The sequence below is a fragment of the Archocentrus centrarchus genome, chromosome 16 (genome assembly GCF_007364275.1).
Source record: "Archocentrus centrarchus isolate MPI-CPG fArcCen1 chromosome 16, fArcCen1, whole genome shotgun sequence".
In the NCBI taxonomy this organism is placed as follows: Eukaryota; Metazoa; Chordata; class Actinopteri; order Cichliformes; family Cichlidae; genus Archocentrus; species Archocentrus centrarchus.
In genome coordinates this window covers 25185865-25208006 of record NC_044361.1, presented here as the reverse complement: position 1 = coordinate 25208006, position 22142 = coordinate 25185865, and the positions used below count along the sequence as shown (strand labels likewise).

The following is a 22142-nucleotide window of genomic DNA, read 5'->3' as shown; positions in this document are numbered from 1 at the left end:
TGTTAAATTACTGAGAAAAATGCTTCACAAGTATTGCTTTTTTTTCATTAACTATTTTTTAAAAATATTTTTCAGACTCTCAGCCATTGCTTCCATCCAGTTTTATTGTGTAGATACACTGCAGCATATTTCCACTTCAGCTCCCCCGCTTGCTCCAACAATCACTAACACAGATATGTATGTATACATTTGGATGTTTTTTTAGACTCTGCCTTATCAATCGCTCCACAGCCACATAAAGTCTTTCTCCTTGATCGATGGCTTGGCTGTGAGTCACATGAACACCTGATGTTCTAAGACAATCACATCCTAGAGTGAATGCAAACGACATGTACTACCTGTCCTCATGAGATCATTTGTTGTCTGGTGCCAGGTTTGACACAACTCTGCATATCCATGGCTCTGCTATTCAGGTACCCGCCACAACACAAAGTCCAACATCCTATGAGGTTTACCTCCTCATTTTTTTTTTTTTTTTTTTAATTTAAATTTTTTTTCTACATGTTGGCGGGCAGCTTGTGTCGTAGTCCCTCTGAGTCTTTTTTGCTGAGTGACAGCTGAGGGTCTTTTTGTCCACCTTTAGGGGAGGTGGATTTGGCAGGGGAGTCTGCAAGTGCTGACTGGGTGGGTGCAGTGGTGGATGCTTGTGAGGTCTGGACAGGGGTGGAGGGTGTATTGAGTTTTGAGGACTGGGTAGGGGCAGCCACGGTGCTTGGTAATTGTTTTGGGGGGTTAGAAGAGGCCGACTGGACACAAGGAGAGCTGCTGGTAGTGGTCGTGGAGGAGGGGGTAGAAAGAGAGGGGGAGTTAGGGGAGCTCTGGTTTGGGCATAAAGTTATTGAGCAGGAGGTTGTGGATATGATTTGTTTGGCAGTGGAGCTTGGAGTAAGGACAGGAGATGTTTGCTTTACAGGATGAACTGAAAAAGTTACCTTCGTTGGCACATTAGTGCTGGCAGGTGTTTGGGAGGGAGTTGTAGTTTGGGAGGGGGTAGATGTTCGGGTGCGGGATGTTTGAGTGGGAGAAGGGACTGGAGTCAGGACAGGGCTGGCCCCAGACAATGGAGAAGCAGAAGGTGGTGTGTTAGATGCCTTGGCTCTGGGGCTCTGGGGATGGGGTGGAGAAGACGAAGAAACCAAAGAGGAAGGGGGAGAGGAGGATGTAAGTGAGGATTTGGTCCCGTAAGGCTGAGGTAGTGGAACAGGGGTAGAAACAGAGGATGGAGGTGGTGTGGAAGATGGAGAGGGAGAGGACGAGCGGGAGGAGGGTGTAGGAATCGGTTTGGGACGAGGAGTTGAAGAGAATGACAGTGGGCTTGTTCCTGCTGATGGAGGGGTGGAGCAGAGAGGAGGAGAGGAGGAGCGGGAAGGGGTCATTGGGATTGGTTTTGGGCGAGGTGTCTGGGAGAGAATAGGTGTAGGAGATGAAGGAGTGGGTGCAGGGGAAGGGGTTGCAGAGGAGAGTGGGGTATGCTTTGGAGGAGAGATAGATGCTGGCACAGAAACTGCAGAAGGCATGTGTGCAGCTGTGGGTACAGAGGCAGTGTGAGCTGCAGACTGTGCTATAGTGGGCTGGACAGGAACTGTGCCCTGTGCTTGTGTTTGTGCATTAAATGGCATATTTGTCACCAGCTGCACTGATGGATTAGAGGTCAACAGGCCTGCACTGCTTCCCCTGGCTAATTGCCCTGCCAGAAAGGGAGCTGCTAATAAATTACCACCAGAGGCCTTCCGATGAAGAGGAGGGTGAGGCTGTACTCCAGCCCAAGAACGATGAGGCAGGGTGGGCTGTGAGGCTGACAGCAGCCTGGCCTCCTGGGTGAGCCTTCCCAATGCTGGGAGACCCTGTGGAGTGTTTCCTCCATGACGTAACAGAGCCTCTTTTGCACCTTGCTGAGCTGTAACAGAAGTGTTGCCATCTGATGGGCCACTGGAGGCAGGAGGGTTGGTAGCTGATGCCTTGTGGGGTGGTGGGGCTGGTCCTCCCCCTGTTGGGGTTCCCAGAGATCCAGAAATCCCTGAGGGATGATCAGCCTGAAGGCGGAGGCTGTAATGGAGATTTCTTCCTTGTTGGGCAGAAGTTGGGACAGAGGAGGCTGGAGTGGGTGGAGTTTTAGCAATAGGGGGCGATGTCACCCCACCAGGAGGGCCCATGGTTGAGGGAGAGGTGGGAAATCCTCCTCTTGGAGACAAACCACCCATTCCTCCCATTGCCATCATCCCAATGAGAGAGCTCACAGAGGGGCGAAGGGGCTGCAACACAGGAGCACGAGGAGGAGAAAGAGGGAAAGAGGAGGAGGGAGACGGGGAAATGAGAGGGGAGGGCAGGTAAAAAGCCCCTCCAAGAGCATGCTGCTGCTGCAGTTGCTGAAGCTGCTGCTGTTGCTGTTGCTGCTGGTGCATGAGGGCAATGGCTACATTACTTGTGGCAGCTGCAGTCTGCAGGGGAGCATGGACCAGCGGTGCCCAGATGACAGGGCGAGGCCGAGGAGACACGGTGCCACTTCTTCCTGCAGCAGCGGCTGCGATGGCATCCTGCATGGCTGGCATGCTGTCGTGTTTAACAATCTGCTGCACCAGCATGCTGTCACAGGAACCCAGACCACCTGCTGTCATGCCACCTCCAGCTCCTGGACCCCCTCCACCCCGGCCTCCACCACGACCCATACTGCCACCAAGAGAACCACCCTGGGACGACTTCCGCAGGAGCATGGAGTTCTTCCTGCCTGCAGAGGAGAAAAAGAAAGAGCAAATGTAAACAAAATAAAATCCTCAAAGATGTCTTTGTAACCTGAGATATTAAGTGTGAAAAAAATAGGCATAAAGGAATGATGTTAAAGAAGGTAAACTTGTCATCTAGCTAGAATTCTAGCCTCAAGCATTTTCTGTTTTTTATGAAGAATATTTCTATTCTTTAATTATTTTCAACTTTTAATTCTTGCAGTTTCTTTTCAAAGGGGATTCCTGACCTTTCAGCTGTTTGAACAATCCTAACAAAGGGTCTGGGATAACTGCAGGGATAAGTATTTGGCATTGTCATTGTTAAAAAAAACAGATAGTGAATGGACATACAAGATGGTGAGAAAATGTATGTAGCAATCAGAAAACCACAAGTTACCAATACGGTCCAGTCGGTCAGCTGCGACAGTTTCAAAGGCGCGCCGCATCATCGGGTGTTCTTCCAGAACCTCATTAAAGCTGTCCACACTGAGAGAGTACAAACGGCAATATGTGTCTGCACGGACACTGGCTGTCCTTCGTCCTCGAGTCAATAAGCAGATCTCTGACAATGAGAGGAGAAACAGTTCCATAGGGGAAATTGCAGTACATTTAGTAGTTTTGCAAAACCAACCACTGAATAAACTATCACCATCTTCATCTTCTACTCTACCGTCAAACGCCTCCTTATTTTTGTTTAACAAGTCCCCAAAGCATCCTCACCTCCAAAATAAGACCCATCACTCAGCTTGGTCTCCTTGTTGCCACGGGTCAGCACACTGACTCGTCCGTGCTGGATAAAGTACATCTTACGTCCAACTGTGCCCTCACGGATGATGAAGTCTGATGGCTGAAAAACTTCAAAGCGGAGCTTGGTCAGTACGGCGGTCACAAAGTTGGGATCAGCGTTGGCGAACAGCGGCATGTTAGCAACCAGGCTGCGGCAGTTAAAGCTGACTATCTCCTAAACGAAGAGGAAGAAGGGATAAAGACAGGAGTCAGAGATCTGCTGCAGGCATGAATGGAGCATTTGTGTGATAGTGTGGGTGTTTGTGAATTTATTACCTCTTTAAGCGGCTCACTAAGTTCACCCAGGATGTTCTCTTCATCGAACATTTTTCCCTGGAAGCGGTGCTCGTAGTACTCGTGGATCTTCTGCCGAACATCTGCCGGGAGCTTATGGAACGACATGTACTGCTCCACTTGCTTGTACTGCAATAACAAAGGCACAAACACATTCAGTGTACAAAGAAAGGTACATAATGTGATTTGTTGCCATTGCCACTGTGCAAATACCTCCCTTAGAAATTCTACCAAAATTTTTGTCTTTTAAAAGAGTCAACTTCTCATGTGACCCCAGTTTAATATGTTTGTGGCTGTGTGTGAGTCAGTGCCTGAGCACATACTCAAACCTTTATTCAATAATGAGATCTATAAATGTTAGAAAGTAAACCATCGTCATCATCATTATTTTCCACAATCACAGAGAGGTGTAACATTGAACAACCATAATTTTCAAATCTATAAATGTTGACTCACAGCTCCAGTGGAGAGTTAGCAGAGATTTTTGTGCATCTCTTTAACAATGTGGACATTTTCATAGGCATACAGTGCTGTGAAAAGGTGTTTGCCCACTTTGTCACACTTACATATTTCAGATCATCAAACAGATCTTAATATCAGACAAAGATAATCTGAGTAAATAAAAAATGCAGATTTTAAATGATGATTTCATTAATTAAGGGGAAAAAAAGCTATCCAAACCTACCTCGCACTATGCAAAAAAGTAATTGCCCCCTAAACTAATAACCCTTGGCAGCAAGAACTGCAATCAAGTGTTTGTGATAAATGGCAATGAGTCTTTCACATCGCTGTGAAGGAATTTTTGGCCTATTCTTCTTTGCAGAATTGCTTTAATTCAGCCACACTGGATGGTTTTTGAGATCAGGCCTGTTTAAGGTCATACCAAAAAATTTCAGTCTGATTTTAGTCCAGAATTTGACGAGGCCGCTCCAAAACCTTCATTTATTTAATTATTTTTTTGAGCCATTCAGAGGTGGACTTGCTGGTGTGTTTTGGATCATTGTCCTCCTGCACAACCCGAATGCACTACAGCTTCAGGGCATGAACTGATGGCCAGATATTCTCCTTCAGGATTTTCTGGTAGAGAACAGAACTCATAGTTCAGCAAAGCAGCCCCAGCCCATCACACTACCCCCACCATGTTTGACTCTTAGTATGTGGTTCTTTAATGAAATGATGTGTTAGCTTTATGCCATATGTAACAGCACTTAAACCTTCCAAAAAGTTCAACTTTTGTCTCATCAGTTCACAGAATATTTTCCCAAAGGTCTTGGGGATCATCAAGATGTTTTTTGGTAAAGGTGAGACGAGCCTTTGTGTTCTTTTTGGTCAGCATCATTTGAATCATTTAAGTGTGACAAATATATACAAAATAAGACAAAAATCGGGAAGAGGGCAAATATTTTTCACAGCACTGTAATATTACTTTTAACTGTACAACATAAATTACACTAATTCATTATACACTTACACTGCCTGGCCAAAAAAAGAAGTCGCCACCTGGATTTAACTAAGCAAACAGGTACAAGCCTCCTATTGGATAATTATTGCAGGGGTGATTATCTTTCAGCTGGCAACAAGTTATTTAACCCCAAATGGTGCAATGAGTTGCTTCTCATTTCTTAAACAACCATGTCGAAAGACACACCGTGTGGTCGTGGAAAAGATGTCAGTCTGTTTGAGAAGGGTCATATCATTGGCATGCATCAAGTAGAGAAAACCTCTAAGGAGATTGCAGAAACTACTAAAATTGGGTTAAGAACTATCCAACGCATTATTAAAAACTGGAAGGATAATGGGGACCCATCGTCTTCAAGGAAGAAATGTGGCCGGAAAAAAAATCCTGAATGATCGTGATCGGCGATCACTTAAACATTTGGTGAAATCAAATCGAAGAAAAACAACAGTATCACTCAGGGCTATGTTTAATAGTGAAAGTAAGAGCATTTTCACATGCACAATGTGAAGGGAACTCAAGGGATTGGGACTGAACAGCTGTGTAGCCTTAAGAAAACCACTAATCAGTGAGGCTAACCAGAAAAAAAGACTTCAATTTGCTAGGGACCATAAAGATTGGACTCTGGAGCAATGGAAGAAGGTCATGTGGTCTGATGAGTCCAGATTTACCCTGTTCCAGAGTGATGGGTGCATCAGGGTAAGAAGAGAGGCAGGTGAAGTGATGCACCCATCACGCCTAGTGCCTAATGTACAAGCCTGTGGGGGCAGTGCTATGATCTGGGGTTGCTGCAGTTGGTCAGGTCTAGGTTCAGCAACATTATGTGCTCAAAGAATGAGGTCAGCTGACTACCTGAATATACTGAATGAGCAGGTTATTCCATCAACTGATTTTTTTCCAAGATGGCAATGCCATGATTCGTTGGGCTCGAATTGTGAAAGGGTGGTTCTGGGAACATGAGACATCATTTTCACACATGGATTGGCCACCACAGAGTCCAGACCTCAACCCCATTGAGAATCTTTGGGATGTGTTGGAGAAGGCTTTGTGCAGTGGTCAGAATCTGCCATCATCACTGCAAGATCTTGGTGATAAATTAATGCAACACTGGATGGAAATAAATCTTGTGACATTGCAGAAGCTTCTCGAAACAATGCCACAGCAGATGCATGCTAAAGGCAGTCCAACGAAATATTAGTGTGTGACCTTTTTTTTTTGGTGGCGACTTTTTTATTTTGGCCAGGCAGTGGATATTTATCATGCAGTAGAATTTTTGTGTCTGTCTTCTCAAATGCTTCATTTACAGGCTTTAAAAATACACTTAAATGTGTTTTTTTTTCCCCCTCTTTTGAACTCTCTGGTTTATCTCATGAACTCCTTGGTGGGTGCATCCCCCAAGTTGGGAAACACTATCGCAGAGGTTATCAAAGTTTTTTCTGGCATGTCCCCATTAGAAGCTAAAAAAGTTCATGCCTCCCACAATTATCAATCATTAACAATGAAAAGGACCTATGTGTGTGTGTGTGTGTGTGTGTGTGTGTGTGTGTGTGTGTGTGTGTGTGTGTGTGTGTGTGTGTGTGTGTGTAACTGTGGGTCACTGTGATAACATTAGCAAACTTGTTTATTTTTCCAACATAACTCATATTTACTAAACTTTTTTTCCCCGTCTTGGTCATTTATGCTCCCCCTTGCACCCCTTATGCCCTGCAGTTTGGGAACCACTGTGGACTAGTAGAGTAGTCCTTATATTGAAAATGATGTAGGAGTATTTAAATCATGATTAATAAGAAAATACCAAACATTTGATGGTTTGGGGCTCTCATTTGCATTTGCAGCCTTTTTGTCTCATTTTAAATTGTTTTTCTTAGCACCATTGTTCCAGAACTTCAGGATTAATGGACTAATTAATGCAAAAACTAGCCTACAGCTCATAATAACAGTTGAATCTCCAGACAGAAATATACTGAACAAAGTTCAATGTTTAAACTAATGGAGTCATCTTAATTCCTACAGGCCAGAACCAGCCCAGGCTTATGGCTTTGCAAAGAGCAAAAGATTTTAGAGGAGGAGGGCAAAGGTTTTGGGCTTTACATGGAAGCACTGTGTTGCAAGTCATTAAGAATCAATCACATAATGAGAGTCTTCGTGTCATTCGAGCCAGAGGTTTGCATTACAAATCAAGTAGCCATACTTTAAGTAGAGTGACTGAATATCTTTGAAATTCTGTTTATTTTTCTTCTGATGTCTCAGGGTGTTTTACATTTGTTCTGTAAAGGAACAAAGCATTTTTCTTATTGGTTTTCATCTAGTGGTTTTACTGGTTTCGCCCACTTCAGATCAAATTGTGACCCATAGGTCATATACAGCCTCTGACCTCTGAGGTGTCATTTTAAATCTGACACCTCAATTTAAAATGTAGATGTACTTAGTGAGACATACCCACACTCGTACCACGCTCATAAATGAGAGTCATGTTTCACCTTTTCCTGATACTGTCGTCGTGATGAGTCTAGGGACTGGATCAGAGCGGTGGCATGGCCGATGAACATGGCGTAGCAGGTGGCGCCTACGATCATACTGAGCATGGTGAGCCACACATCAGTCATCCCCTCTGGAGCCTGGGCACCGTAGCCGATACACAACATGTGGCTCATGGCTTTGAACAGAGCATAAGAGTACTGCACGCCCCATGTGTCGTTCTGTGAGTGGAAGACGGAAAGGAAGGGTGACAGAGGAATACAAGTTTCAAGTGTTAATTACCAAGACACTGCGGCCTTGAACTGTTCTTATTTTAGTCAGGTTATGGGAGCCTTTTCCCCTCTGAATTGCTCACTTTAGAAAATACAGTGGAGATATAACATATTGCAGGAGAGCAATTTAACTGTCAAAGCCCATTGTGCTGATCAAAATCATAAAACTGAATGGCTGCACTACATATAAGACAATAAAAGGGCCGTCACCTTGCATTATTAAATATATGTTCTAAAGACTGCCAATAAAATGAGCCGCCTCTATTTGTGTGTGTGTGTGTGTGTGAGAGAGAGAGAGAGAGAGAGAGAGAGAGAGAGAGACTCCAATTATACTAAGATTTTAATGGTCCAATGGATGAAGGGACCTTCTCTGGGGAAAATCCCAGCATCAATCTGCTTAGCAACCATCACATAGGCAACTGTGAGACATGAGTCAGCTTTTCATGCAGCTGAATATCTGAGTTTGTATGCCTTCATGCAAAATCTCCAGCAGGTCCCCAGGCCTTCCACTGATTGAGCTCATTCACACCTACACCTGATCTCTAGGAGGTCTTTAATTATAGTCAATCTCAATCCAACTGGACATGTTGCTGCATGAGCCAATTAACACAGATAAGGAGCAAAGCATGTCAAATCTGATAAACACCGAGTCTTTTCAGAAGCAGTGGTTTGCTTTAATCTCAAACAAATATTGCACATGCTGTTCAAACAATCCCAGATAGGGCCTTGTGTGACTCACTCAGCTCAGCCCAAACGCCACGTCCTGCGTCTGTTTATCTGACAATAAAGTCATTCGCCGAAAACATATTAAAAATAACACAGACGCTCACCACCATCAGGTTCTTGGAAACCCAGCAGTCAGGAGGGAAGTCCTGCAGCATGGGGACCAAAAACTGGAGACAGCCATCCCAGTGGCACAGCAGCAGCATCATGCCAATTAGATTTACTATCCTTACCATAGCACTGGCAAGGTCATAGGTCATATGGAAGATCTGAGAAGAAAGAAAGAAGAGGTTAAAATAAGTGTGGATAAAGAGAGCAAATGGGGATTTAGGTTTTTATCTCAAAAAGCTTCTTAATCAGCAATGCATCCAAAATAAGGGGACCTCTGTCCTCAAAACATGCTATTTCATACAAAAGGGGCTTGTGATGGGTCATGCCTTCAATATTAAATAAGCTGGGAGCAAAATCTTTTTTACAAATATCTGTGTTTGTGCTTCTCACCTCTTCCCACTGGTGGATGTAACGGATGAGCCTGGACAGGCGCAGGAGCCGAAGCAGGCTCAGGATTTTGGTGAAACGGACTATGCGCAGTGCCCTGGCTGTCCTGTAGACCTCTGAGTCCAGACTGTCCACCATCAGGAAGATGTAATCCACTGGGATGGATGACACAAAGTCCACTAGAAACCAGCTCTTCAGGTATTTCTGGCGGATCGCCCTGAGTTAGAGTGAGATGGAAGACCAGTGTCAGTCCTCATTTGGCAGTCTAGTCTCGTGGAAGAGAGTTCAACATTTGCTTGGCATGAAACCCTCCTCATCAATATTCAACAGGAAAACACTGGGATTTGAACAAAGCTATGCCACTGGCCCCACATCACCTTTTCACATCCCACACATTAATTTGTTTGAACACAAACCCAGCAGATGGCCAGAAGAGCAAATTTAAATTTATGGCATTGGGCCTGTTGCGCTGATATTCTAGACCACACACACACACACGCTCACACACACACACACACACACACACACACACACACACACACACACACACACACACACACACACACACACACACACACACACACACGTAAATCCCTCTTCTAACCTTGGATCCAGTAATATCTCAGTGTTGTCTTCCTTGACGATGCCAGTCCTGAAGTTAAGGACCAAGTCGACCATGAAGAGAGTGTCCGAGACCACGTTAAAGATGATCCACGAAGGAGTATTCTCGTCTCGAAAGAACGTGATGCCTACTGGCAGGATGATTAAATTTCCCATCATCAACAGTAACATCAACAGGTCCCAGTAGAATCTAGGCAGTAAAGATGAAGAGTTACTTATTATTTGCCCCTTAGTCTATCCATCTAATTTCATCTTTTCATGTCCTTAGATTGTTTTTTTTGTTTTTAAAGTTGCGCCCTTGTAGAAGAATGTTGAGGACACCTAAAACATGAAATAACATAAATGGAACATAAAATAGAGGCAAAGAACATTTAAAAAAAAAAAAGAAAAAGAAAAGAAAACTCAAGCAACTGTTTGGACTGATAACAGATTTGCACACTTTGGCAGCATCTTAACGAGCTGAATATGCCACATGACCCAAATCCATATTACACACTAATTCTTGGCATGTTTTTTTGCGCAAAATAATTTTGCACTGTAAAAATTGTAAAATGACATAAATCATAGGGTACAAATGCTAAAAAAATACTTTCCAAAAACAGGAAAAGCACTTGCATATGGTGGTGAAAGAGCTTTAGAAACATCTTGGAAAGCAAAAGAAATAAGTATTAAATATTAATGTCAGTAAAATTTCTCTTCTATCTTTACTGGCAAAAATATAAGCTGTGAATATATGGATGTTCAACATAGGTTAATATGCTGAAATATCAACATGATTTTCCTAACAGCCACTGGCAGTTATATTTAACAAAGAGACACCACAGTTTTTTCACCTGTGAGCAGCTCATCTGTTACACTGCAGAGAAATGATGCGGATTAACAGCATACTCAAAATCAACAGGATTAGCATGCACTGTGACTGAAATCTGCCATGTGTCACTTTCTCACTTTTCTGGTGTGAATCTGATAAGCTGTTTGTGATATGACAATGTGGTCAAGTATAATAAGATGAGACAGTATAGAAAGACAAAAATATTCCACATAACACTTCTGTTTCTTCTACTGTGAAGAGAAAAAAAATGCCTGCTGTAAAGATAAAAAAAAAAGACTGTATCCTGCATATATGGACTTAATCTTATAATGTATCCTCCATATTCATTTAAAAAATCTTTTTTAAGCTGGATGAGGGGGCTGTGTGTCCATGTCTTTCTCTTGTGCTGCTGCACACCGCAGAAGGCAGAGCTGACACATCTGTGCATTTTACATTCCCATCCTGAACATGTAAACCTGAAAAATTAAATTCAAACGATTCAATATTACATTTCCATCAGTTCAAAGAAACACATCAAAACAAGACTGGTCAAAGTTGAAGCAGCTGAGGGCAAGATAAGTATCAGGAGTCTTAAAGCTTTCCTACTGACTTGGTGCAGGTGCATTTTCTAGAAATTGTTACTTACATTACATCTACAGAGGGAAAAAAAAAAAAAGACTGGTGCTAGTGGTAAAAAGGTGCTGCTGGTACAGTTACCCAACATAGGTGGTCCCAAAGTTGGAGGATCTGATGCCAGTGGCTGTGGGAGGTGCTACTGCAAGACACATTAGTTAAAGCAGGAGAGGCGTGTCTGTGAAAAGTAGGGCCCAACTTTATGTAACATTCAGCTCTCAAACTTGCAGAATGAGGGCCAGCTGCTGGTTGCTCAAAAAACAACTGAACTTTTTCTCACATTGGATCCATCCTGCCTGATAAACACCCTGACCTTTCAAAATTTCCATTTCTACCAAACAAACAGACACACTCATGATTTTCTTTAAGCTTTAGAAAGCTGTCATAAAAAGGACAGCTTATAAACTACCAAACAGGTGTTTGTACAGGTTTGAGAGTAGACAAAGTATGTCTTTTTTTTCTGAAATACATTTGAATGTGAGTTTCTTTCTTTAAATAACTTCTGTTTATTCCATGCCTGAACAGGATCAATAATGAGTGCAGTCCTCGTTAAATACACTAGATTGCCAAAAGTATTCTGTTGTCTGCCTTCACAGGGTTATGAACTTGAGTGACATCCCATTCTTGATCCGTAGAGTTTAATATGTCAGCCTTTGCAACTGTAACAGCTTCAACTCTTCTGGCTTTGCACAATGTTTAGGATTGTGTTTATGGGAATTTTTGACCATTCTTCCAGAAGCACATTTGTGAAGTCAGACACTGATGTTGGAGGAGAAGGCCTGGCTCACAGTCTCCACTCTAATTCATCCCAAAGGTGTTCTATCGGTTTGAGGTCAGGACTCTCTGCAGGCCAGTTAAGTTCTTCCACACCAAACTCCCTCATCCATGTCTCTATGGACCTTACTTTGTGCGCTGGTGCGCAGTCATGTTAGAACAGAAAGGGGCCATCCCCAAACTGTTCCCACAACGTTGGCAGCATCAAATTGTCCAAAATGTCCTGTTATCCTTTTATAGGAACTAAGGGGCCACGCTTTACACCACGGCCTTTGATACTTTGCATTGTGCTTGGTGATGTAAGGCTTGATGCAGCTGCTCGGTCATGGAAAGCCATTCCATGAAGCTCTCTACACACTGTTCTTGAGCTAATCTGAAGGCCACATGAAGTTTAACTCTGCAGAGAGTTGGCAACCTCTGCACACTATGCGCCTCAGCATCAGTTGACCCATTGTGATTTTACGTGGCCTACCGCTTCATGGCTGAGTTGCTGCCATTCCCAGTCACTTCCACTTTGTTGCAATGCCACTAACAGTTGACTGTGGAATATTTAGTACTGAGGAAATTTCACGACTGGACTTGTTGCACAGGTGGCATCTTATCACAGCACCACGCTGGAATTCACTGAGCTCCTGAGAGCGACCCATTCTTTCACAAATGCTTGTTGAAGCAGTCTGCATGCCTAGGTGCTTGATTTTATACACCTGTGGCCATGGAATTGATTGGATTTGGATGGGTGAGTGAATACTTTTGGCAATATAGTGAAAGTCAAGCTGTAGTAGATATGAATGTTTCCCTCAAGACAGTTTCATCCTGTGCTTTGGCAAGATAAAGTACCTGTGTTTCATACTAATAAAACAAACCACAAATGATTTAAGAAAAGGAGACAGTGAGTACCAGAGAGAGGCAAACAATCAGTAACCTTGGGAGGCCTCATCAATCTGTATGTCATGCTGGAGGACTCTGTGAGGTAGTGGTCTCATAAAAAGGCAGGCGATCAGTCATGTCATTTGGATGCTGAAAGTGATTAAAGTATGAGAGAAGAGCCAATCCAATCATCAGGAGAGGATTTGTGTCATCTCTCTCGTTTCTGCTAAGCCCTTTAACTGTCATGTTATCAATGACTTGTGTATCCTTGCATCCTCACTCTGTCTCTGTCTCGCTCATTTACATATACACTGTCTCTTTTTTGGAGAAAGTACACTCAAGCTCTGTGGTCGATTGCTATTGAGCGCTAATTTAGTAACGCAACCTCATGGTGTGATGCTACCACTAGACTGATGAATATTAAGCATGCATGAGTCATCGCTTGGCCACACACACTCTTCTGTCTGACTTTGTCACTTACAGTGACAGATGTATCACTTCATAATCACTGGCAACAAAGACAGGGATTATTTACAGCAACACAGCGGCTCTGTAGTTTTCGTAGCAGTGAAGGCGATTTACTCCAGACCTTGAGAACTCGCTTTGTTAACTCAGACTGTGGCGAACACATCTGTAAATCACATCACGCCTGTCTGGACTACAGAAATAATATGATCCATAATGCCGTACCTAACGAGGTTCTGATGGAAAACCTTACAGAGCTCCTGCAGAGACAAAGTATTTTAAAAATGATTAGTTTAACATTGATGTATGGTCTTTGCTTTTGCTTTTGTAAAAAAGTGTTTATTGAAGTGAGTAATTGATCAACAGAAAATAATCACACACCAGTGATTAATCAATTATCCAACCCTTGATAATGGATTAATCACTTGTAAAAACATTGCTTGGATACAGTAATGTATGGTTGTTCTTCCTCTTACAATCCACTTATTGTAGATGTTGATACAATGTCAATATTTAAATAAATGAAAACATGTAGGAGCTCTGAAATTGATCCCCAGTAAATTTAACTTACCAGAGCCACTATTTCATGACTCCTTTTGGTAACACTTGGCAAACCAATGAGATTAAGGTGAACAGAAGATGCAGTCAAAAAGAAGAAGGTCACAGGGGGAAAACGGTAGATGGTGGGGGAAAGCAATTCAGTTAATTAACTCTGACAAATTATTGAAATTGAATTACAGCGATAATACACACAAACACCATGCTTCGGTGAATTCATATATATAATTCCTGCAATTTGCCAGCTGTTGGAGCACAACTTTCGGGGTATCACACTACTCAGCCTCCCCGGTAAGGTCTATGCCAGGGTGCTGGAAAGGAGGGTGCGTCCGTTAGTCGAACCTCGGATTCAGGAGGAACAATGCGGTTTTCGTCCTGGTCGTGGAACGCTGGACCAGCTCTTTATCCTCTCAAGGATATTCGAGTGTGCGTGGGAGTTTGCCCAACCAGTCTACATGTGCTTTGTGGACTTGGAGAAGGCATTCGACCGTGTTCCTCGGGGTGTTCTTTGGGAGGTTCTGCGGGAGTATGGGGTGTCTGGCCCATTGTTGCGGGCCATTCAGTCCTTGTACAACCACAGTGAGAGCTTGGTCCGTATAGCCGGTAATAAGTCGGATTTGTTTCCTGTGGGTGTTGGACTCCGTCAGGGCTGCCCTTTGTCACCGATTCTGTTCATAATTTTTATGGACAGAATTTCTAGGCGTAGCCAGGTGGCGGAAGGCTTCTTCCTTGGTGGCCTCAGAGTCTCATCTCTGCTTTTTGCAGATGATGCGGTTCTGTTGGCTTCATCAGGGGGGGGCCTCCAGCTCGCAGTGGAACGGTTCGCAGCCGAGTGTGAAGCGGCTGGCATGAGAATCAGCACCTCTAAGTCTGAGGCCATGGTCCTCAGCCGGAAAAGGGTGGAGTGCCATCTCCGGCTCAGGAACGAGTTCTTGCCTCAAGTGGAGGAGTTTAAGTATCTCGGGGTCTTGTTCACGAGTGATGGGAGAAGGGAACGGGAGATCGACAGGCGGATCGGGGCTGCTTCTGCAGTGATGCGGACGCTGCACCGGTCCGTCGTGGTGAAGAGGGAGCTTAGCGTAAAAGCGAAGCTCTCGATTTACCGGTCGATCTACGTTCCTACCCTCACCTATGGTCACGAGCTTTGGGTAGTGACCGAAAGAATAAGATCGCGAATACAAGCGGCAGAAATGAGTTTCCTTCGAAGGGTGGCTGGCCTTTCCCTTAGAGATAAGGTGAGGAGTGCGGCCATCCGGGAGGGGCTCAGAGTAGAGCCGCTGCTCCTCCACATCGAAAGGAGCCAGTTGAGGTGGCTCGGGCATCTGATTAGGATGCCTCCTGGCCGCCTCCTGGGTGAGGTGTTCCGGGCATGTCCCACCGGGAAGAGGCCCCGTGGTAGACCCAGGACACGCTGGAGAGATTATGTATCTCGGCTGGCCTGGGAACGCCTTGGGGTCCCTCCGGATGAGCTGGAGGAGGTGGCTGGGGAGAGGGAAGCCTGGGCTTCTCTGCTTAGGCTTCTGCCCCCGCGACCCGGCCCCGGATAAGCGGAAGAAAATGGATGGATGGATGGAATTTGCCAGCTGAGGTTTTCTCCCCATTAAATTATTCAGATCCATTGTGGATACCTGTCTTGCTATGATTAATATATTGTGATATCATTGTTATTGTAATAACATATTGTGATTATATCATGTCAAAGCTTACTGTCTGATTCCCACATCTAACAGATTATGAAAAATTACATTACAGAGCACGTACACTCCCCTGACACTTTATTAGATACACCCTGCTAGTACCAGGTTGGACCCCTTTTCCCATCACAACCGCCTTCTTCATGGCACAGATTCAGCAACGTGCTGGAAACATCCCTCAGAGACTTTGGTCCATATTGACATGACACACAGATACACAGTTGCCGCTGATTTGTCGACTGCACATCCATGATGTGAATCTCCCATTTCACCACATCCCAAAAGTGCTATATTATATTGAGATCTGTTGACTGCGGAGGCCATTTGGGTGCAGTCAACACACTGTCGTGTCCAAGAAATCAGTTTCAGATGATTTGAGCTTTGTGACATGGTGCGTTATCCTACGCAGCCATCAGAAGATGGGTTCACTGTGGTCATAAAGGGATGGGCGTGCTCGTCTGTTGGATCAGATCACACGGGCCAGTCTTTGCTCCTCATGTGCATCATTGAGCCTCAGCTGCCCATGACCCTGTTACTGGTTCACCACTGTTCCTTCCTTGGACCACTTTTGATAGATACTGATCACTGCAGACCGGGAACACCCCACAAGAGCTGCAGTTTTGGAGATGCTCTGACCCAGTCGTCCAGCCATCACAATTTGTCCCTTGTTAAACTCACTCAAATCCTTATGCTTGCCCATTTTTAGGTCAAAACGTTCACTTTCTCCCTAATATAGCCCATCCACTAACAGGTGCCACGATGAAGAGATAATCATTATTCACTTCACCAGTCAGTGGTCATAATGTCATGCCTGATGGTGTATATTTATGTACATAATAAATTTTGAAGTGCTTGGATTTATTTCCATGTGCATTTGCTCTTTGGCCTATTAATTTTATTTCTATTTGTTTATGCTGCTTCCTTGTATGTATGTATGTATGTATTACAGTACCAGTTAACAACTCACACTCTGAAATTTTAGATGGTGACTTTTTAGCAGTTCACCTAAAGAAAATTTCACTGTCTGTCTCTCTCTCTCTCTTTGTCCCTTTGATAAAATAAAACAGTAACATTCCTGTTTGACCTTTTCTTTTAATGGAGCAAAGCTCTTGTTGTACTGATGTTTTTGCTTGAGTACTTATTGAGTACTTACTCCTACTACCCAATATAGTACATTACCCTTCAGGGAATTGCCCTTCTATGATGTATTTAGGAAATTTGTTTTTAGAAAGTATATTTATTCTTGCAGTCTTCTCCACTATCTACCAGACATCTTGCACAGATTTGAATTTGGGTTTTATATGCTGCTTTAGTTTGCTAAGAAACATACTAAGTGACACTGTCCAAGTACACTGCACATGAATTTGCTTCTATGTACTACAGTTTGCTGTTTCCATGGGGATGTGGCAGCTGATTCAAACCTGAATGAGCAAGGGAAGACCCAAACAGACAAGAAGATGTGAGATCCAATCATCAGGATAAATACCTGACAAGACCCAGTGTCTGATTTTCCACCTGGTGACTGATGCAACACCAGGTACCGTGTATTCTGTGCGGTTCATTCAGGTATAAATGCATGCTGTGCGCACTTGTGAACTACACACACACACACACACACACACACAAGAATTGCAAATGCAATCAAAGCTGTTCTCCGTGGCCTCATCAGTATTCCATTTTGAACATGAACAGGTGGTGGAGGGTAACCGACCTGCATCTACCTGCTCAGCTGTTGTCATATCAAAAACTAAATCTACTATAATTGCGGCCAAGTGTCTCCTGTGTCACCTGTGATTGGTTCCCTGTTTGCAGTTGGCCAGATGTCAGTTTCTTGCAAGTTTCCACCCATCATCCTTCTTTGCATATACAGACAAACAAGCACAACTGTACATGTATCACCAGCATCCCTGATTCATCATGAATCCTCTCTGCAGGGAACTCACCCTTCTATTCCTACGTCTCCTCTCCTTTATCTCTCATTCTGTACGCTCCTCATGCCACAGTATGTATTTTCTTCACCTCTTCTGCCCCTCGTTATGTATTCTTATAGGTGCAGCAGCAACACATCTTTTCTTAATGAGGTGAAAGGTGTGAGCGCTTATCAGCAGACTCAGTAAGGACAGACCCAATGTACAAGCATAAATTTTACCACACTTGCTGCACACACATATAGTTTCTTGCGGATGCCAAGACCAAAACACATAAAGGAGCTTTGAAGGTAATGCCTTCTCTTCTCTCGTGCTCGGCCTTGCAAAGTTCCTCCTCAGGTACTTAACGGAAAAGTTATATGACTGAATAATGCATAATGCATACTCAACTTGCATAATTTAGAATGCCATACATAATTGAATAGAATTCAATTGTAATTCTGCAATAGGCTAATTAGAACTATTAAACTCTTCAGATGTCCTGGTTGAATATCAATTAGTGCAGGACAGGCTGAGATTCAACGTAACAGAAACCCATCCACAACACCCTTTATCGATCCTGCCCTATGTTCTCCACTGACCACCTACATCATATTACCTGTGAGCAACCCCATAAGAAGCACTTGAGAGTGATCATTACATTGACAGACAATACAAAATGACACAGTCAGTGTGTGTGCCTGTGTGTGGTTGATGAGACAAAAGTGGGCCAGGAGCCTTGGGGATCAAGGCATCCATTGTTGCTGCAGTCTGTCTGGAGATTATGAACGCTGTCTATCCCTTTGCTGTCCATCTGCACGTCTTAGGAACGTGCAGTTATGGAGAGCTGTTGTCTGTGAATACCTGACTTGTTAACTAATAAATAATAATGCATATTTAATGTATGCAATGGTGCATGCAATCTGGCTTGGAGTGTTAAAGACAACCTGGCAGACATCCATGACTTTTCTCTCCCATACTTGCCTCCATTCAAAAGACTGGATGCCAAAAAGCAACTTAATGAAAATTCACTTTCTTTCCCTTTAAGACCAGTCTCTCATTTGGAGGAAGCCCAAACTTACCAGTCTCAGTACTCATTTTTCACCCCTGAAGTTACTCATCCCTGTACTAATTGTTCAGCTCAGGTAGTGGAAAAATCAAAATCCCTCTGTAAAGTCGCCAACAGGGAGTGCTGTGCTGGGTTAAGCCACTGTTCACATGAAGACATACTTAACATTTCACTTAAGTGACATGGAAGGCATCATGTACCTCTTGGCTAAAGCTGTCCTCCTAATTTGTGTCTCCTCTTGTCTATATCTGTAAAACATTATTTCTAGAAAACAGCAGGCTACAATAACGTTTTTTGCTTTCACTTAAAAATGGAGATCAGCCATTGTAGTGTTGCGTATATCTTGGAGACCTTGTCTCCTATCCACTGCTCTTTCCATGAGTACCTATAACTGTTTCTTTGTTGTACCCACTAAGCTTCATCTTCTCCTCTAACCCTGACATAACTTGCAATTCACTACTGATGTCCCACCCAGAAATATAAATTTAGCCTCTTGCATTTCTTTCTCCTTTCCCATTTTTCCTCTTCCCCATTTCCCCTGTTAATAACTGAAGAGGCTGCTGAATGTATGATCTGTTTTCTTTTTCCTGTTTCTCTCTGTAGTTAAGTGTCCATCATTATGCTTCAAGTGGGCTCTGTAAACGTGAGCACAGATTCAACTTGCTTTGATCCACATTTCTCAGAAAAAAAAACATCATCTGTCTTGAATATGCTACAAGTGGCATTTAATTCACAAACCAACATCAGCGTGACCAGCTGCTGTGGAGGGTGTGTGTGTGTGTGTGTGTGTGTGTGTGCATGGTAGGGCTCCATACCTGAAGTCACTGTAGGGGTGGATGATCCATGCTCCTGCGGATTTCAGTCTTTCCTGCTCCTGTTCCACAGCTTTGTGGGATCCAAACATGCGCAGGCTGAACTTGTTGACCCCAGGCTGAAGCATGGCTCCAAACTGTCTCTGGATGAAGGTGCTCTGGTTGGAGTTGCTGTAGTCTTCCCCATCCAGCCCCATGCCAAACCCACCCAGCCCAGACTGACCCACCATCTCAGGAGTTCCTGCTGCAGTGGTGTTGCATGCTGTGGTGGTGGTCGTCTCTGCGCCGGTGGCCACCACCATGACTCCAGTCCCGGTGGAGGAGGTAGAGGCCAGGGCTGCACGTGAGGCGGCAAAACCTACTGATCGCGGAGGAGGATGGGCTGTGCCAGAAGAGGAGGAAGGAGGGGGCGGCAGGGGAACCGGGGTAGTTGGAGTGCCTGCTGTACGGAAGGGCAGGCCGTCCCTGGTGGAGGAACTCATGATGGAGAGGCGACGCCCGCGTCCACCTGAGGAAGTGCTATCTGCCCCAAAGGAGCCCTTCTCTCCCTCCAGTGAGGCCTGGGACAGCCTGTAGCCCGGAGAGGGTAGGCTGCCCTTACTGCGCCGCTTCGAGTCCCCTCCGTTACGCCTGGGTAGGCTGTCACCCCCGGACCCCCCGGTGCTGCTGGGGGTACCCACACCTCCCACCACCCCATCCATCCCAATTCAGGGAACAGGAGGAGTGTGAGGGGAGGATCAATATAACCTGTAACTCCCACCCCTCAGAAAAAAAACTACTTAGTATCGTCGACCTGTCTAGGTTACATAGGTGAGAGTGTCACGTCGCTCTGACTGTTAAACTGAAAACGCGAAAGAAAAGTGCTCTGTGTCTCCAGTCATTCTCCTGGAGTCGTAAGCTCACACCTCCGCCCTCTCTCCGCGGTTGTGGCCATCCTTACCTCAGTGCCCTTGGAAAAAGCCCCATCCAGACAAAAAAATCTCTCCCCTTGCCAGTGTGATGCCAGCAGCTTTACTTTCCCTCTTTTCTTAAAGAGTCTCGTTTGTCCTTACAGATGTTTCTGTACCATTCCTCCTTCCTCGTCCTTGAAACGCTGTTCTCCGCCAGAGGCCCTCCCTCTCCTCTTCTCAGTCGCCCTTAACGCTCCGACACCGGTCATATTGGCACCGGATTCCCGGTCTATTGTAGATAACAGCGCTCGACGCTCATTGGCCGTCCGTGTCCTGTCTGTGTAACCTATATGTCCAGACTGCTTACCCAATCTTTGCCTCTTTCAACATATAGCATTATGTAAGAGATGTTTTGGGCGCTAAGGTGTCAGAGTAGGGAACATTCATCCGAGGATGAAAGACAAGGACACTCGATACTCTGTTAGGAGGGATGGGTTGTTAATGGACAGAAGGGACGCACATAAAAGCCACACGCGAGCGCTCGCACTCCGAGGCGCACTGATTCATACAGACACGCACATTACCAGCAACCAGAAACACGCACACAGAAAAAAAAAAAACAGGGACAAACACGGCTGAGGAGACAGAAGTCAAATTACCCCAGATCTAGCCCATGTTTTCACTGAGTCCGCCACACGTTGTCATTTTCAGTATCCGTACGGAAAAAACACCTTCACCATGACGGAAGGCGCATCAAAATACCCGTCTACCCGCGACTGAAGCGCTCAGACAGACAGAGAAAAGATTACCTCCTCTACAACAAAGCTATTTTGCAAAAACTGATGCCGGAATTAACTTGATCAGGTTCTCACAGCCTGACGCTCCAAATCCCATGTTCCCTCACATGTGGGCGCTGCCATGCACTCCCACTTCTACCGACTTTCAATGACATTGTGTCCAGTCTACAGGGATACGGATATGTCCCTTCCCCTCTTGTGGCACCAAGGGCATAGGCTCTACATTTAAATAAAGAAAGCCGCTCCAAGGTAAAACGGTGCGCTCTCAAGAATTTCAAACCTTCATTAAAGAAAAATAAAGCAACTTGTTGAGCCTTTAATATGCTTTGGTCCTCCGCAGATTGTACACAGCAGATGGAGTCCAGTTTACAGCTGAATTTACTTCCTTTTCTGACTCAACACTCAAAGGTCGGTCTGGCACGTCCACTGAAGCGCGCAGCTAGCGCGTGCAAATGAAATATTAAATAAATAACTGTCTATATAATAGTCGGAATCTAATCAGCTTGTTGCCATGGCATCCGCATCCCCATCATCCTTCCCCCAAGGCCGCATGCCCAGCCGGCGCGAGACGCACGCATCCCTCGCAGGTACAGGATGCGCGTCATCCCTTCTCACCAATGCGGCGAGGGAGCGCGTGATGGAAAGAGGGATGATGAAACTTTATTTAAATAGGAAAAAGGAGCAAGCCTTCTTTTTGTATCAACAATGGGAAGGAATCACAAGTGAAAAAAACATCAAAAGTAATAAAGGAAAAATCAAACACAGTTGTATTAGGTCATTAAAAACGCTGTTTTACAAACTAAAAGAAGCAGATAAAACCTTTATACCGTTTATAACGGAAATAATAGTCTGTAGTTAAATTCCAGCGCTTGAGTTAATCTAGAGAAATATTGAGGCCCATACAATATAAAATTGATGATAGGATAGTTTACTTAAATGCCATTTTTCATGTGCTTTTTTCTTTAAAGTATTTTAAATGCATTCAACAACTCCACTAATTTTTTTTAGAAAAAGACT

General features: G+C 44.4%; 1 protein-coding gene across 1 annotated transcript; it reads right to left on the bottom strand.

Moving 5' to 3' along the window:
- Window positions 1-408: 408 nt before the first annotated feature.
- On the bottom strand, window positions 409-20139 carry LOC115794449 (potassium/sodium hyperpolarization-activated cyclic nucleotide-gated channel 1). The gene is made up of 9 exons (XM_030749974.1): window positions 19442-20139; window positions 9832-10038; window positions 9231-9444; window positions 8837-8998; window positions 7737-7955; window positions 3783-3929; window positions 3441-3681; window positions 3118-3282; window positions 409-2725 (listed from the first exon to the last, which is right to left on the bottom strand). Exons 1-9 carry the CDS (start codon window positions 20137-20139, stop codon window positions 498-500), a joined length of 4281 nt encoding a protein of 1426 aa, XP_030605834.1. The 3' UTR covers window positions 409-497.
- Window positions 20140-22142: the final 2003 nt, after the last annotated feature.

What these genes read in the sequence shown, in the direction of transcription:
- LOC115794449 (XM_030749974.1), bottom strand. Translation starts at nt 20,139, where the DNA reads ATGGATGGGGTGGTGGGAGGTGTGGGTACCCCCAGCAGCACCGGGGGG. An exon ending in GAGATATTACTGGATCCAAG is followed by an intron (nt 9,445 to 9,831) that starts GTTAGAAGAGGG and finishes ACTCTAACTCAG; the next exon opens with GGCGATCCGCCAGAAATACC. An exon ending in TTAGTGAGCCGCTTAAAGAG is followed by an intron (nt 3,682 to 3,782) that starts GTAATAAATTCA and finishes CTCTTCGTTTAG; the next exon opens with GAGATAGTCAGCTTTAACTG.